This window comes from Empidonax traillii, unplaced genomic scaffold (genome assembly GCF_003031625.1).
Source record: "Empidonax traillii isolate 1590-97213 ecotype Southwest subspecies unplaced genomic scaffold, ASM303162v1 scaffold156:size1289327, whole genome shotgun sequence".
Taxonomy (NCBI): Eukaryota; Metazoa; Chordata; class Aves; order Passeriformes; family Tyrannidae; genus Empidonax; species Empidonax traillii.
Window position 1 is genome coordinate 502,893 of NW_020955349.1, and position 18,019 is coordinate 520,911.

Below are 18,019 nucleotides of genomic sequence, written 5' to 3' on the forward strand. Positions count from 1 at the left end.
ATGGTGACCTGGAGTCTGTGGGTGTTTTGGGTAAATGCGAAGTAGCAAAAGTCTTGAACAACTTTGCAGGGCTTGGTGGCTCCTGTCCTGCCTTCCCATCTTACTGACATCTCTGTGGAAGTGCCTTAAATGACTATGAATTAGTTTTCTGCAACCTTAGAAGCTTGAATGAGTGATGAGTGACTGAGCAAATTCTTCTGCTCAGGTGAGCCACAGTAGCTGGCAGTGTGCAGGCACTTGGCTTGTGACAGATGGCTTTTATGGTGATTTCAGCTAACATGCATTCCTTTGCATTTGCCATATGTCACTTGCTGTGGTTCCAATGTGAGCCCTGTAAGCTCTGGAGCTCTGTCCATGTTCTGCTTCATGTGACCTGTTTCAAATGGCCCACTATTAATTTGAGCGAGACCTTTTTTGATTTTTCTATGGTCATCTTTCTGTCACGACCCAAACTGGGGCTTTGAATAAAGTTCCGTGTAATCAGTGAAATCAATTTCTTTGGTTCCATAGTGGTTCCCTAAACACCCTAGAACAGCAGTTGCTGTTCAGGAGAGACCCCGGTGAGAGACAAGGAAAGGAGCGATGCAGAACTACAGGAGCTGCCTGAGCAACTCCCAGTGCTCAGCTCAGCATAACGCTGGGACAGAGCATGCCCTGCAGACTTCTGAGAGACAGGATGTTAAGAGGCAGATACAAGTGTTGTAACCCTGATAGAAACCCTTTTATTTCATAAACTGCAAATTGACTACTGAAACACTTCTAAATCTGTATGGCAAGAGATGGAAATAGAACCATCTCTTCTTTTCCAGTTTATAGAACTGGTGGCAAATGAGATGATTCTGTGTCCAAAAGATTTTGTGGGGTTTTTGTGAGTACTTGGAGAGGAGTAAAATGCTACTCCAGTCCAGTATTAACAGGATCTGGAGAATGGGAAGCTTGTTCTATTACAACCGTATGACACACATTTTCATGCTCTGTCTGATCAGCTATTCTGCTCTGAAGAAGGATGGAGAAAGGCTCTCTACTCTGATGAAGAGGGGAGAAGCAGTTGAAGCAAAGCCTGCTCGGCCAGTGAGAGTGTACAGCCTTTCTCTTCAGCAGTTCCAGCCACCACTGTTCACGCTGGGTAAAGGTCAAAGTTTATTACACAGAGCAACGCTCCCAGCTTGCTAATGTTTATTTACACTCACAATGGGACTAAGATAGTGAAATGGGTTTCATTTCACTCAACTGCTTATTTTGGTGTGAGCCCGTGGGCATTTTGCATTAAAAGCACCGTGTTTTGGGTTTAGGTTAAGCTGATTATATCTAATCTTTCAGTGAGGGAAAATTCTGAGAGACTGGTCAGGGGATTATTTGCATCTGTCCATGGTTTTTGCAACCTCCAGCTCATTCCTTTCTCAGGTCTGCTTCCTCCACTTTGCCCATTCTTTTACCAAGATGCCCAGCCCTGTTGGCATCTCTCCCAGGGAGCAGCAGGGACCAGGATCAGTTACTGTCAGACCTCTTTCTTGGTTGAAGAGGCAGGATCTTATCCTACCTTCTGTCATACATCAAGAAACTTGGGTAGTACATTAAGAAGCACATTAATAAATAAACCAAAAAGACTGTTGTAAATGTTTGATGCCCCTGTAAGGTGAAGATAATGTCTTGCATTAATCTGCCTACCTAGTTGACCTGTGGTCCTCTGATGGGCCAGATCTTACATGCTGAGCAGGTATGAGTGACAGAGCTCACTGCTGTCATACTTCAGCTCTTACTTTTTGGTTGAGTGACTACTAGCTGATCACTGGCAGAGGGGGAAGGGAAGACCTGAGTTAGCAGGGAAAGTTAAAGGTGAATTTTAAAATTTTATGCAGCTGCCTGCCTGCAGTATCTTAAAAGCATTGATAGTCAGTTTAGGCAGTTCTTGAAATAACTTGCCTTCATTATTAGAAATATGAATCAACCTTCTGAAATGCTTAAAATGAATAGGATTGAAGCATTTGTTCACATACCACAGCAAGTACTTAAATTCCAGTGAGTTAGTTCAGTTGCCATTTTATTTGCTTTCCCTCCTGTCTGGCTTAGCAATCTCACCCGCACATATGTTACAGGATGAATAATTGATGGTGCATCCTATAAATATTTTATCACTGGGTTGTTTGCTCAGCTCATTTTTACATTTATTTAGGGGGCATGGTTTCTATGGAAAGTAGATTTCACATTGCACTGGCAATTTACCGTGTCACTTTTAACGTTCCAGATGTTGAATGTGGTGGTGGCTTTTATGTCAGGAGCCTGGTCAGTGACATTGGCAAAGGTAGGCATGGAAAAAAAACAAACACATGACAATTTAAGGAGTGAGTGTGTGTTTATGGAAAAATGTTGTCATTTTGCGTATCTCCGGGAAATAGACCCGTGTGTTATTTTGCAGAATTGTAGTGCTTTCACTTGTTTTTATGTACTAAGGTAATTTCCTTGGGAGCATGGGGGGAATGAAGGCTTAATAATTGCCAGGGGACCTTGGGGGCTGGGGGATAAAAGTGGAGCAGGCAATAGCACTCAGCAAGATAATGCAAGGCAAGGTGGGGATTTTTTTTATTTCCTCCTCCATGTGTTAAAGCTAACTCAGCTTAAAGATGAGAAGAAGAAGAAGGAACACTGTCTTTTTAAACATAATTCATCACATTTTGAAAAAAGATTGAACAGAACATTACCATGCACATAATGAACCCTATCTACTGGAAAGACTTCTACGTTGGTGATGATTTTTCTAGTGTTTTCTTTCTGCTTTGCCTGAACTGTGAATAGTTTTGCTTTCCCACAGGGTTATTTGTTTTGTGCTCTATATCTATCCAGCTGCATGATGGAGAATAGATAATCCATTTCAGATTTTTTTTTTTTTAAATTATACATTTGTAGATCAAGAAGGCAAGTAATAGAGGATAACCCTATGAATTTCAATGTTGTTGTTTGTGCTTAGGCAAGTCAAAGTTTCTGTTACTGCCTTCTGAGCATACTGGCTTATGTTTAGCCTTTTAATGATAAACCAAGATTAAGTCTGTCTGCAGCTGGTTTCTTTTCAAAAATTGAAAATGCAATGAAAATCTTCCTGCATCAGAAGGGATGGGAGAGTATTTTAATGTACCTGTGCACTTACAAGTCAGCCCTGGTTGCTGGTATGTTTTCTCCCCCTCATTATGTAATTATGTCCTGCTGGTATTTATTTAACATAGCAGAGCATTTTTATGTATTTTTTCATTTTTCCTTATCCTAGTTTATATTATCCTGATAGGCAGCACAGGATAAAAATGTCAAAAATTATTCCTGAAGGCAAGAAGTGCTAAGGCCTCAAAATCTGTGGAGAAATAGTTCATGGTCACTTGTGAATGCAGGATGCTCTGTTTACATCTTATGACATTATCTCCTCTCTTTTCATTCTGTTCTAAATCTGGGAAAATTTTTGGCAACTTTCTGCCAGATTCTGAACTCTTTATTACCCTGGAGATCTGTTGAAATCAAAGGACTTCCTTGGCTCACATTAAAGAACATAGAAGTGTGATAAACCTTCGTCAACTTCCTTCTCAGATAAAGCAGAATAACCTAGAAAGCTGCGCATAAAAATACATTTTAAGTGAGCTGCAGACGGTTACGCTTTTAAAGTTTATCCCTGCCCTTTTTCCAATTCCTCTCTTTCTTCCTGCAGAGCTCTCGACCTGTGCCACTATGCAAGAGCTGACCCGCACCAAGCAGGGGCCGTTCACGCTGGAGGAACACGCCCTTCACGAGGACAAATGGACAATTGATGAAATTGCTCGATCCTTGGAGCACTGCACAGCTCTGCTCCCCAGGGAGCCACCTCATAAAAAATTGAAGACGGAGCATCCCGGTGAAACGGCTGCGATCTGTGAAGATAAGTGACAAGTTGGGCCGAGGAAAAAGACTGAATGATTGAGATATTTTAAGATTGGGTTGGTATTGTCTCGCCTCCCGTGTAAATCTACAAGTCTCTGCTGGGAGGGTGACAAAGTGCGACGCAAGAAAAATGGTTCTTTTGTTTTCTGGGGCTGGGACGTGCACTGAAAAATGTTCAGTGCTTGCTGTGTCCTGATGGTTTATTTTCCTTCTTGCACAGTGTAAGTGGGTCTGCTACTGATGCCAAATCTTCATAAACTTTTAAAGAACTTTCAGGCTGCAAGATAGTTGTTGCTAATTCCTCAATAAAGTAATTATAAACACTGTCTGATAAGTGTGCTCAAAAAACGCCATAATCTTTTTTTTTCTTTATTGGTGGTAACCAAATCCTGAAATACCATGGTGACAAGACTGTCATAGCTTGAAGGGTACAATAATGTGGTGTGGCAGTTTGCTTTCTTGAAATCCATTTCAGGGTATATCCATTTTGCCTTAGTTTTTCCAATGCAGATTGTTCTTTCAGTCAAATGTTTCCAGAATACAGTAAGTACAGGTGCTAATGTTTTAAGTCCAATCTGAAATATCAGCATAAATGAATAGTTTTAAGTATAAACAATCTCTAAAGATAACTGTTTGCTAACAGGTGCTCTGAAGAGGACAATCATGATTTCAGGTGTACATATCTTATTCTGGTCCAATGTCCCAGTTGGTGGCCATCCATAATTTAAAGTACAGTTAACTGTTGTGCCCATCACAGGGGTTATAAAACTTTTTTTTGCCACCTGTTTATTGCTTAATGGGTTCTACCGTGGGTTGGGTAGAAGGCTGATGTGCTGCTGGGCTCTGACTGATTTGATCCTGACTGGTTGTATGGGTAGCAGAGGGACCCCCCCATCAAAGATCCTTTTTGTAGCCATTTTATTTCACTCAGGGCAGTGAGAGCCTGTTCCATAGTTTGTGTAGTCAGCAGAACTTAATTGCTTGGGTTTTCTCACCACTGCTTCCCTTGGGATTTTCAAACCTATTAAAAGACAGCGGTTTGAGAATGGTAAAATGCACCCTAGTTTGTTTCCACGTGTCTAATCCTGTTATTCCCATATGAGTTAGTAGGTCTGTCTCCCTCTTGTCATAGTGAGGAACATGAGGAGTGGTTGAAACCGCTGCTTTTGAAGGTGTCACTGCAGTGTCACCAAGGAGGAACGGACTGACATGGTTTTGTGCTGCTGGTCACCAGGTCTCTGTGGATTTGTGCAACTCCTGCTCCTTTGGGCTTTGGTTCTGGAGTACAGAGAGTTGACTGAGGGACTGAATGCTGTAGAGTCAAGAGTTTGTGCTGATACCAGAGTGTATCTTTTAGTGAGAGACATGAAAATTTGATTTAATGACTCTGTGCTAGTAGACTTGCTACTTCCCATGGTAAGTTGTCTTGGTATCTAATTACCTCTACAGCTTAAAAGAACCTGTGTTTTATTCCCAACTTGGCCTGAATCTCCACATGCTGTATTTTATGTCTGTGTCTGCACCTTAAAAAAAGGTATTATATGAAAGGGTCAAGTTCCACTCTTACTTTCAGTCTAAGAAATGAAATAAATATCCTAAAGTTTCTCTCTGCAGGATACCTTTCCAGACATCAGTAGTATTTATTTTGTTTTCTGCGCAATAAGAAACTGAAGTCTATGCAAGATTAATGAAGACTTTGTTTAGAGGGAGGATAGAGTTTGTTTTATTGTTCAGTAAACAGGCAGTTTTCATTTGCGTATTCTTATAAAGAAATGTTGAAAATATCACGAGCAAATTGAAATGTTAGAGCACTATAGCAGCATATATAATGTACAATGCGGATGAAGTAACTGATATAAGAAATTTTGATTTCAGAGATGGGAGAAAAGCTTGTGTTCAGTAAGGGAACAGTGGGAGACTTCAGTTGTGTCTTATTGGGGTAGGTTTTCTGGTACTTTGGGTAGAAACAGAGAAGAAATAGATTATTTTCTAAAGAAATCAAATAAAGCCGAAAATTTTATTTTCCAGTATACTTATCTTGAATGATCAAAGACTTTATTGAAACACAGCTTCTCTTATTGTCCAAATCTGTATTTTCCTAAGAACTTAATTTATGTTATCCCAGTGGTTTTCTAGATTAAGTTCTAGTTTTATTTATCTTTCTGATTTTTGAAAAATAGCACAGTAGATATAATTCTATTAGTCTACTTCTTATGTCTCTGGGGTTTTGTTTCTTAAAAATCAGTGCAATTGAGAAATTTCTGTGTTAATAGGGTACATTTGTATAAAGTGTTATAAGTGTCTAACACATTTTTTATCTCATCTGTTTGTTTAATGCTTACCAAGGCTTTCTTGCTATTCCATGTAAGAGCCCCTGATATTTTTAATTTCAAAAGGAGAATTCTGTTTTCATCAACTTTTTGGTTAACTTGCAGCTAGTCTGTTGTAATTATTGCTGACAGATCTGTGATCCTGAGAAGGCAGGATCTGTTCCACAGTCTAGTCACTCAAAGGAAATAAAATGCCAGTCAAAAGAAAGCCTCTTGTGGACATCAGCAAGTTCTAGTTTAGGCTGCAAGTCCTGATATACATGAAAAACATAGGGAGAGAAGGAATGCAGTTGTACACAGTCAGGAATCTGCATGCAGTGTGTGCATAGTGTTTCTAAAGACTGGAGAGATGTCAATTTATGAATGCAACTTCCCTCTGTGCTTTTATTCTTCTGTAGCAAGTAGAGAATCATGGAATCATTCAGCCTGGTAATTGGGAAGCCACAGAAAAATCTAGGAATAGCTTGTTTAGATATGTTTTATTAAGTGTTTAACCCAGTAGCTTGAAACTATCCAGATCTGGAAGTAAGTGGTGTTGTTCCCATGGGAACCTGGGGAAATACTCGTTTTAACTTCCATGTTCTTATTAACGTGCACATCCCAGAGATACCAGGCTTTGGAATTGTGCTGTATCCACAGAAAAACATATTTTTTTAGAAGAAAATACCCCATGATCTTGGATCTTGATTACTGATGGTCATTGATATTGCAACATTAAAGACTATTTAGGGAGAGAGAAGTGCGTATATAATATTTCTGTAGAAGAGTTAGTACCAAGTTCCCAGCTGAAGCAAATAGCAGTTAATAGGAATTTTACAGTAATTTGGCCAGAAAATATGCGTGTCTGTGATTTACCATTTACAATATACCCGTGGCACAGATCGAACATTTCAATGAGCGTTGTTTGTGGGGAAAGTCCTGGTACAAAAGCATGTCCTGCTTTTTGGGCAAGACATGGTCTCTCTTGATTTGGAGTTGCTGTCTGTAGTCCATAGCAGGGTGGTGACATAGCTTGGCTTTGTAGCAATGCTGCTGCTGCTTTAGTGGGGTTGACAAGGGCTTCATAATTTCTCTCCCTCCAAAGTCCCTGCCTGCCTGGCTCTATTTTTTCCTTATTTAAGTGGTAGTTTTCAATTTATAATATGTTTCTGCTGCCAGCGTGCTGAGAACTTTTTAAATGTTTTTTAAGCAAAATGAGTAGGGTTTTTTTTAAATATTCATCAAGTCTGAGCCATTAGTAAAATATTTCACCAATAACTAAGCATTTAGCATCTTGCCCTGTGGTTTCGGTTTGTGATTTATATGCTTATTAGAAGAAAATAAAACTTTGAATAACTCCCCAAATTTTGGGATACCTTAGGATTTTATTTTTTATTGTAATAGGTGGTGAATTTACTATTCTGGGCGTGAATGGCTCTACAATTAATGAGTAGGATCATGGTGTTTGCTTGGCAGAATAACCAGAGGGAAGTCACAGAGACAGTGAGTGGATTCAGCCAGCCTGGGCAAAGTTATTTTCTCTGTTAAAAAGCAGTCATTGTTTCTAGTAGCTATGGGTTTAATTTGCTTCTTTGTGAGACCTGATTAAGTAAATCACCAATAGTTAAGAGCACGTCAAGCAAACAGGTTTATCCTCTGGATGTGATGTTTGCTCTGGGTGATGAGATGCTGTGTCTTCTCTTGCTGTCTCTGGAATCAATTGCTGAGATCCTACAGGTATTAAAACAGGCAAAACAAGCAGTTGGTAAATGGGGGTGGATGGCTGCAGTGCTCAAGTCAAAAATGGACTGTAACGAAAGAAGAAAACTGTATTTTTTTCCAGTTCTGTTTTTGTGGAAGTGTTGGAGATATTGCCAAGGCTCAGAGGAAATCTTAGCATGGCTGCCTGAGAAATACCTAAATGTTTTTCTTACGGGTGTGAGTGTCTGGGATGGTTTTGCCCTTCCCTCCTCACCCACAGCTCAAAGACGTGGGTTAAGTCAAAGCTGCAGCCTCTCCCTGACGTTTCCATGTCACGTTGCTCTGTGTATCGTGGATGCTGAAACAATCCTGTGCTCACACTGTAAGAGGGATTGTGTGGCTTGCCCCAGAAGTTAGGAGTAACAGGATGAGGAGGACAAGAAATGAGGCCACGGAAATTGTAGCATAAATACAAAATGGCCACCTTCTTACGAGACATTCATCTTTGGTTACAGCTCTGTGCCTGGCCTTTCCACTCTGCATGCCATTACCTCATCTGCTCTTGGAGACAGTTCATCCTAAAACTCTCTTACCCTCTTTCCTTTGCAGGTTCATGTGAGCCTTGGGATGGTGTGGAGCAAAGATGCTGTGTAGCTTCTGTGAGGACAGGGAAGCTGGTAACAAAGTAGAACTGAAAAGGATGAGATGTGTCTGGTCCATTTCTCACCGAGACCCTTTCCTAACGAAAGCAGAGTTCCGGATGCTTCAGTGCCATTTCTCTGTGACCTGGGATTATTTTAGATATTTCAGAATTAAGTACTTCAAAGTCAAATCTGCAGCTGAGTGCATGCATTAGAAACAAAATGCATCATTTCACAGATGTCACATTACTCTTAGTGGCTTCAGAACGTGATTTTACAGCTTAAACAGAGGGGGATAGAAAAGGAATGGCAAGAGGTAAATGCATATTTCAGTCGTTACATTTTTAAAGTAGATAAGCTTATTTTAGGTAATTATGTAGGAAAATGCACCAAGTGTTCTAATGGAGAAAAGGTAAAGAGAAAGAACACAATTTTCCCTACCTTTTCTGTTTCTTTTAGCAGATAAAACAATTAGCTTAAATACACCATTTCAAAGCTTAAGAAGCTTTTATGTGGAAATGCATGAGAGGTTGTTACTGATGTGAAAAAAGGCATTTATTTTTATTTCAGCAGTTAAAAAGATAGTCTTCTGTGATGCCCTTCAAAAAACAGTGTTTTGCTTTGCTTGTACTGAATTGCTGTAAATCCTTAGCATAACTTATTTTGTGAGTGGTGTGTTCAGAGTAAATCATTTCCTGCAGCTGGCTGTCCTAGGGAATCGACAAAACTATTTCAAGTTCTGCAGGTACACAGTACCCATTCCCAGTGTAAATGAAACATTGTGTACAAACACTAAATATATTTAGAAAACAAGATTAATTCTCAGTAATCTTTGCTATGCAGATTGCTCTTGCAGTAAAATATTATCCAAGCGGCTGCTGCTTTGCTGCGTTGCTTTGTACACAGTGTCTTCTTACTTTATACTCTTAGTTTGACAAAGGGCACTGGCAGACTCTGTTGATTTCTTGTCCAGGTGATTCATTTCACCCAGCTGCTGCGCACACAGAGGCATTACTGGTTTTAATCTCTGTATTTACTAGTTATGATTTCCGAGGACTGCGCTCTGCATCTCTGCCAGAGACTGCCCTGGCAGCGCCGGCTGAAGGGATTGTGTGTTCACCTCATCTGTCCCAGTCAGAGACTGGTGTGTTTATTTCCCGGTGCAAATAAACTGGGCTCTTAGGAAAAGACCATATGTCTCATTCTGTTGCTCTGATAACCCCCAGCAAAAGGTAGAGGGAGCAACAGAGGTTCCAGTAATCCTCCCTCCAAGTGAGAATTGGTTAGAAATGTCAGCGAGGTGTGTGGGTCCAGAGCTAACTTAAAGCGTGTGATTATTTCTTTTGACCTCAGTGAGAGGACTCCTGCCCTGTTGTACTAAATTATGTAAGTTATTACTCACTGAATTAAGGCCTTTTTTTTTTCATTTTCACCTATCATGTTTTCGTTCTTTTTTTCTTTCTGTTTTAGTAATGCAAACTGATGGTTTGAAAAATTGTATTGCTTTTTTACAGGAGAGGAAGAAAAAGACAGTAAAATAAATATTAATGGTGTGGCACAACACTTAGAGTTGTTCCATGTCTAATGAATATGTAACAGTTCTATTTTCTACTCAAACACACCAAAATTGTCAGAATATAATTAGTGTTATTTTTAAAAAATGTGTTTATCTAGGAAGTTAATTTCTCTGGGGAGGGCTATTAAAGGCTATGCAGAGTGGATAAACCTATCTGAGTGTGTTGGTGATCTGTTTCTAGAGTTAGGAACTTGTAATTTTTGTTGAATTGTATACCATATCCCTGCACCAGTTTTTTTCTGTCTTCCTTTGCTGTACCACAGATGTTTTATTACTGGAAAGAGCGCAGTCATACAATCCAAGCTGGTATTCATCCATTCCTTTCTATCAGAGGAAATGGGGAACACACATCCCCATTCTGCTCCCCTGCATTAACAAACCCAAGCTGGTCTGTCAGAATTGTATAGAAGTGAACCAGAAATAAGCTGTTGTGCCACAGAGAAGGTGGAGTATGATTAGGTTGTCAGGAGATGAAATTTTTCTGGAAGCAAAGCGTGTTTCAGAGTTGCAAAGAAACACACAGAAAACTCAGCAGGACAGCCTATCCTGTGAGTCTGCAATCTGACCCTGAACACGCCACACCAGAGAGATTTTCCAAGAAGGGCATCTTTTAGAAGGGCATCCAGCTGTTGGATCAGAGGAGTAAAGCTCCCACCATTTTTCTGTGCATCAGAATAATTGGCTGAACTCTGCACCTCTCCTTTGCTAAAGGACGGCTCTGAATCTGTTTCACTCTCACATTCCAAGGCTGCTTTTCAAGCCCTTAAGTCAGCTCTTGACATTCCCGCAGTTTTCCGTGACTGCATCCACACCAGATGCGGTTCAGAGAGTATCTCTGACACTCCCTTTTCATTTTCTTAGCTTGTTTAGTTTGGGGGAAAAAATAAGGTGGAATGCCTGGCAGCATCTCTTCTGTTACTGACATGGACTTCCTGCTTTTGCCTGTTGTGTGAGGTGAATCTGGCAATAGGAGGTGGGGGGCATTCCAGGGTTTAATCTCTCCCTATATAAGAAAAACACACCTCCTGTCACTGTTGTAACGTGTGTGTGCTTGTTTTTTCAGAGTCGGACAGCTTCTCCCAAGCTCTTCGGCTCCTTGGTACCCAAGAATCATCTGTCTCTCACTGCAGCAATCCACTGGTTTCAGAACTGGCCCAAGGCAATAAAGCAAAGTTACAGTCCAGGGATGTTGCTGACTTTGGTCTGGAAGAGAGGAAAAAAAATTGTCCAGGAGCAAGTAATTGTTGAGTGGCAGAAACAACAGAGAGCTCTTGGTAAATCAAGAAAAATGGCTGGTGTCTGTGTCTGAAAACACCAGTGTGGTACAAGGCTGGAAAAAAATGTGCTTCAGCTTTTTAAGGTATTTTATAGCACTTAGCTTTGTTCTTTCTCAGCAGTCTAATAGCTCTCAGAAAAGTGGTTTCATTGGTATCCAGTCAAACACGGTTGCAGGTTTTGGGAAGCTCAATTGACACAGAATTTGTTTATTTTCTCTCAAGATTTTATGTATGTGTAAATCCTTAGGTAAAACGTAGTGGGTAGTCAGCAAAGCTGAAATCCAGACTTACACATGCACCTTCTCCTGTGCACTTCCCAAGGACATCAGCTCTGAGAGGACTTAAGACCCTGTGGGTGTCCTGTGGCTCCTTTCTGTGGGGTGCTGAGTAATTGCTCAGGAGGGCCTGGATGTTTTAAGGGGAGAGGGTGGCTGTGAAGAAAAAGAAATCTTCAGCCTCCATGTTAGTATATTTGATCCTTCAGTGAGAAAAATGTCTTTCAGTGTTTGGAGGTAAGGTCAACCCAGTGACTTTTATTATATAGAACCCAAGCCACAGACTTCATCTTCCTTTGTGGAGATTTATTTGACTCAGAGAGACCAGTGAGGAGCTGTAGCCAAGGAAAGAAAACACTTTGTTTCTTCAAACTGATAAAATACCAGATGTGTGCCCAGAGTGGAAGAAATTTTAGGCTACAATTACCTGAATTCATTTGCATAAAGGAATAAAAAACTTTCTGACATGTTGACTTCATTTCCCAGGATGTTCTCTCACTATGGGGGATTGCTTTATTGCAGTAATTAGAACTTAACCCCATCGCTGTTTGCATCCCAGTGTATGGCTTGGTTCTTGCCTCTAAAATGTACTGTGCTGACTGCAGCATAAGCATCTGACCTGAGGAACTGAATGGTAAATACAGAGAACTTCTAATCTTGTTATTTTGGTAAGTATTAAAATCCTTTAAAAGAAAGTGAGTATCAAGAATTATTTGAAAAAGGAAAAAAATATGTGCATTTTGAAATATTTTCTTTGGAAGACAAATCTGTCAGTAGTCTCGGGGTTAGCAGGGAACTTTCCCAAAGCATGGGTTAATGTCTGTTTAGAGAGGAGGATCCTTAGACAAGCTGTTGAATATTCTGGTCAGTGTGTTCAATGAGCTGCTGGGCCTTTGGGCCTGACTGCCAGCTCAGGGCTTGTTCTAAACGGGGTCCTGATAAGTCACCAGTACTTAATTCAAGTTCATGTTTCTGTCATGCCAAGTTGCTCAGTGTGTTGGCTGCTCTGTCAAAATTACAGCCTGATACATCAAACCTTGAAAGCTGCCACATAGCTGGCTGAGTCCAAGTGATCAAAATTAACTCTGTAGGAAAGATGCGTCTTATCAAAGAGCACAAGATGGGCTAGGCATAGGGTATGCAGGGAAAAAAATGTGAGGAGAGGAAGAATTTTTTTTTTTGCTTTAAAAATCTCTCTTATTAAATTTTTTTTGGCTTTGGTTGGTCAACTTTAACACTAGTCTATGCAGTCTAGTGCAGGCTGAAGGTAGAATGAAAAGAAACTGCAAATTCACAGAAATTCTCCAGGTCAAAACTGCTATTGCTAATTGCAGAACTGTCAGTGTCACAAGGTTGCATCATCTAAAGACACTTTTGAGTATTAATACTTTTATGCTTTTCTTTCACATCTGAAAGATCTTCATCTGCTAAGGTATGCATCATAAAGGGCAAACCAAGGAAATGAAGATATTATTATGCTTTAATTTTAGAAGCAAATAGTAGAATCAGGACTGTTGAATCGTGGTCACAAGGATGTCAAGCAGGGCTTTAAGGCAATTATTGAGGCTTTTAGTTCACTTAGACTAGGAGCTGGCATGTGAATGTGAGGCAGCATTAATGTGAAACATCAGTGTTCCTTCCCAGACATTGTGTGTATCACGGCAGACAGTGTTTTAACTCTCCATATGTTTCCCAGTTTAAGTAGAAAGCCAAGCAAATCATGAGGAGAGGCAATAAACATCCATGTTTATGGATGTGAACTCTTAACAGCAATTAAACTCAACAGATCTCTTAGGCTGAGATTAGCAGTTACCTGGATCATGGCTCTTCTCAGCAGACTGAAATTCTGCTCACAATATAATTTAGGATTCATATGCGTATGGTTAATGGAAATATAAGCTGGTATCTTGGTGCAGTAAATGCATTAAATGTGTAAAACATAAAAAAATATTTAAAATATTTTGGGGAGTAGTTTTATGTGCCTTAAAGCCTCCAGCTTGAATGTGATAAAGGCAAATTTGATCAAAAACAACATGCTTTTCAGAGTGTGCAACCTGCTGTGCTCCCCTCGCTCCTTAACTAATGGTAAAATATCTGCTTGTCCCGTCTTGTAATTAGATCAGTTTTAACCAGGTCTGCTCAGAACTGCCTGTGAAATGCCCAAATATTTCCTTTGATTTTACTGACATTATTCCAAATTTACATTGTTGTGATGTAGAGCAGAAATCTGCCCTGGAGAATGTGGAACCCCAAAGGCATTCACTAAAGCCATTTTTTAATAACAATAATAAAAAAGATGTTGAATGTCATTTGTCACTGTCTTCCATTTGCTTGTACCTAGAGGAATGCAAGAAAGCTCTCCCATTAGCTGGTAGTTCAAAACTAGTTCAAAAAGAAAGCCCAGTGCCTTCAGGAATTTCTTTCCTGCAGTGGGCTGATCTCTGCAAGTCGCTATTCAGAGTTACTTTAAATCAGCCTGTCCTTTGGCTTTGCTGGTTGCCAGAACCTGTTATCTGCAATCCTGTTTAACTGGCAACTTTAAAATGTATTTGAGGATGTTCTTTTCAAAGCACAGTGCTTTCTGAGGAGGGTTTTGCACTTTAACAAGTTGTCTCCTGATGCGGTGAACACTGACCTTCATCCTGTTTTCGGTAAAGGTAAAGCTAACATGGAAAGGCTCTGGCATTCTTTAAATGCTCCAGTTAAATATCCTTTTATGTTTCTGTGGTCAAAAATGCAGATGACATTTCAAAGTCTACCTTTTATTATTTTCTTCAAAGGGACTTGCTAAGGAGCAAAGGATTCTCTAAGCAGTTCCTTTTTCTCTGCACTCTAAAGAAGTTCAGACGTTAAGGGCTGTTCTTTTGTGATGTCACGTATTTGTATAGCACCTCTTACCTGGGGATATAAAAATAATTTGCAAATGTTAATTAAGGGTTCCGCTCCAGTCAAGTGGTAAGGCATAAACAGATTTTTTTCTGTGAATAAGTGAGTGAGGAGATGGCAGATCAGCAGTAGAGGGTCCTGGCAATGAGGCAGGTTACCTTTTCACTGACCTACTTAACCTGGCCTGACTGCTGCGTGTCTTTGCTCTCCCTTTACCTGCCTCTTTGGTCGGAACTGGTTTATGGCATAAAGAGCCCCTGTTTCATTTTGGAGTGCAGGTGCACCCATAACATAAATGGATTTATGCCTGTGGATTCATTGTGGTGTAGCTGCTGGTAGATCTGTGAGAAGGAGCAACTCTTGGGCTGGCAAAGCTCAGGCTGAGCTTTATGTCACCTTTACTGTGGGTGTGAAGGTGCTGTGCCTTCTCTCCCTCTCTGCTCTGCTGTGGTAAGATTGGCCCTGCCTGGTTCCTTTGGAGCCTGCACAGCCTTCTTTCCACTTTGGAAGGTGAGCTGGGCCACAGCGAGGACACCTTTGAGTGAGCAGCTGGAGTGAGGTGCCCTCAGCTCTGCATCTGAGGAGGGTCCTCCTTCAGCGGGCTACAAACCCCGCACCGCAGTCATGCCTCTGGTTTGTGTCCTGCCAAGGTGCTTGGTTGTAATCGTGTCTAATGAGCACTTAAAAAATGGCCCACTTACACTGCTCTGTTTTTCAGCAGACTAAGGAAAAGCTTATAAACAGCCCGTAATTAGCAGGTCGTAAATTTTGCTGAGCAATGAGGAAGGATAGTGGAGGACTGCGTTATTTAAAGGGTCTCTGCACCTCCTCGCCGCTCTGCAGCATGGGCTGCCTTAGAGAGGCTGTAGACGGGGGGGGGGGGGGGGGGGGGGGGGGGGGGGGGGGGGGGGGGGGGGGGGGGGGGGGGGGGGGGGGGGGGGGGGGGGGAAGCCAAAGCTGCAGGTTCCTGGGGTGTCAGGCTCCAAGGATGGGAAGACACGGAGCAATTCCCATCTCTGAAGAGGAAACAGGGATGAGCTCTGTGACCCAGCCCTTGCTTTTGCTGGCTTGCTATCCTGACAAAGCGGCTATTCCACAGCCCTGTCATCACTTGCATTGTGTGAAATAAGGAAGAAGACCCATAGGAGCTATGATGCCCTGGAGCATTAGGCTTGGTAAGAAAAGTTTGAGAAATTCTGGAAATGTGACAGTGATGAGGGGTGAACCTGAGAGCTGTTCCATCAGCAACTGCAGCTGTCAATCATCAGAACATGGAGCAGAAATTCATGGCTGGAAACTTGTTCCTTGGTCCTGATCATCCTCATGGATGGTTTTTGCTGGGATTTGACCTGGACACCACAATGACCTTCTCCTGCCTTCTCCCTACCAGAGACCTGGAAGGCCTGGAACAAGTTTATGTATTATCCTGGGGGAAAGGCCAAAATTCCTTCTAGGTTCACTGCCAGTTTACAGGATTGTAGGAAGATTCAATTTAGACTCTACAGATGATATCTGCAAGCAGAGTTTAAAGGTCAGGCTGGCTTGGATCTCTCTTAGTTCAGGTCCAAACCTGTGGCTCCTGTGGCCCGCTCTGGAATTCTGGGGCTGGTTGCTGTTGCAAGGTTACCCTTGGTTTTAGACCAGTGCAGGAGGAGGGAGATGGTCCAACAGCCTGGGAATTGCAGAAAATAGCACTTGGATTTTTCACATGCTCATGAGCACGATTCTGATTTTGCAGACATGTGAGTTGTATCATCCAACGTTCAGGTGATGAGTCTCAGTTTTCTGGGAGATAAATCGTTTGGTTTTCATTTTCTGCAATATCGGAACACAGATGGGCTGATGGGTTTTGTGCCTCTTCATAGATACTCTGAAAGTGGAGATGCTGACCCATCAATTGTACCTAACAGTACCATTACAGGAAAATCTCTTCTGTCAGTAACTGTTGTATCCTGGCCTAGTTTCCTCCCAGCAGCTGCACAGCATGGCACCAGCAGTGTAATTCAAGTCTAAATTTATGAATGTCTGCTAAAGTGTGAGTTGCACTCCTATGCACTGCTTGTTCTCAAACACGTTAAAGCAGTCAGAAGATAAAGAAGTGAATGGAAGGAAGGCACAGTTCTGTAATAATAATCGTGGAAAGCACATTTCTCCCTTCTAGTTGTCTGAGAAAAAACGTGTTAAAAGATTCTGAAAGAATGCTGAAAGCTTGCAGCTGTAGTACTGGCTCAGAAATCTTAGAGGGGGAATGTTCATCCCTGACAACGTCTCCTGCTTCTCACTCAGAAGGGCTGGTGGGCTCAGCTACAGCAGCAAAAGATAATCGTTTCTGTGCTCCTTCCGTATTTGGAAGTGTACTTGAAACCATCAATAACCTGGGATACAAAGACAATGAAGGGCTTCAAGTGGTAGAGAACAAAAAAAAGCTTTCCGGATACTTTTGAAAATCACAGGCATTAGCATCACAATCTCTTTACTGCCTGTTCCCATGCACTAATTATTGCTAACCTGCTTTGACAGGAACTATCTTTGACCCTTTCTGGGTGAATTCTGTCCCAGGGATCCCCCTGAGCATATTTCCTGGTGACCTCTGTAGTTGCAGTGTTAGTTCCCTACCTCAGCATTTTCTGTTTATAATGGTTTATGGCTCTCTGGTCTCTCCTTCACCCCACTCTGCTGTTTCTATACACATTTTTTCTTTTTTTTTGTTTCCTTTTTTTTTTTTTCTTTTTTTTTCTGTCCTTGCTCGGCACTGTGGCTTGCCTCTGTTGTGGGGTTTTTTTGTTGTTGTTTTTGCTGCAGTAGGGGCCCAAACAGCTGGATTTCCCCTATTCTCTCTCTTTGTATTGCTTACTTTTCCTAACACCTTAATGAGCACCACACTCCCTAGGTTTTCCTGTACAGTGTAGGGTAATTAACAGGGATTCTCCAGCATTTTCTTAAATTATACTGCCCTTAACTGTATTACTTACTGCTTTTTCTTTCTCTTTAGCATGGGTTCAAAAAAGAGAAACAAGACTTCTGTTGTGATAAGCAAATAGAGAGAGATTCAATGTGAAAGAAGCTGAAACTTGGCTGATGAGGGATGGGAGGAAAGATGGGGCCCAGAGTGGTGGTGCCTAGGAAATGTCCTTTTAACACCATGTGCTGAAATCACAGCACTCCAGTCCCCAGGGAGCTAAAATAAAAGTAATAATATGTGTTGAGGGTGAAAATATATTCTTAAGTGTCTTCCAATATACAGTCCTGTACCTGGGAAAAAGGGAGGATGAGAACAAGGCAGTATTCTCTGTTCAAAGTGATTTTTTTCCCCCTGGTTCTTCATTAATGTTTCTCAGTATTCATTCTTCTCTTTGTCTCACCCTTGCCTATGATCATATAACACTAAGAACCCACTGTAGATGAAAATACCAGAGTATTGGATGCTGGATAAGTTCAGACCCAAGGTGCAGTTTCT

General features: G+C 41.3%; 2 protein-coding genes across 2 annotated transcripts in view; both read left to right on the top strand.

The window, feature by feature from the left end:
• TRUB1 (TruB pseudouridine synthase family member 1) overlaps positions 1–4,226 on the top strand; it is a 29,905-nt gene extending 25,679 nt beyond the window's left edge. Inside the window, 4 exon segments of the mRNA XM_027884892.1 lie at positions 987–1,126; positions 2,246–2,302; positions 3,689–3,891; positions 3,893–4,226. Coding sequence (XP_027740693.1) covers positions 987–1,126; positions 2,246–2,302; positions 3,689–3,891; positions 3,893–3,937 — 445 coding nt within the window. The 3' untranslated portion in view covers positions 3,938–4,226.
• Positions 4,227–4,338: 112 nt separating this feature from the next.
• Positions 4,339–18,019, top strand: part of ATRNL1 (attractin like 1) — a 522,221-nt gene continuing 508,540 nt past the window's right edge. The window contains exon 1 of the mRNA XM_027884890.1: positions 4,339–5,313. The gene's annotated coding sequence lies outside the window, so the exon portion shown is untranslated. The remainder of the gene's footprint in view (positions 5,314–18,019) is intronic.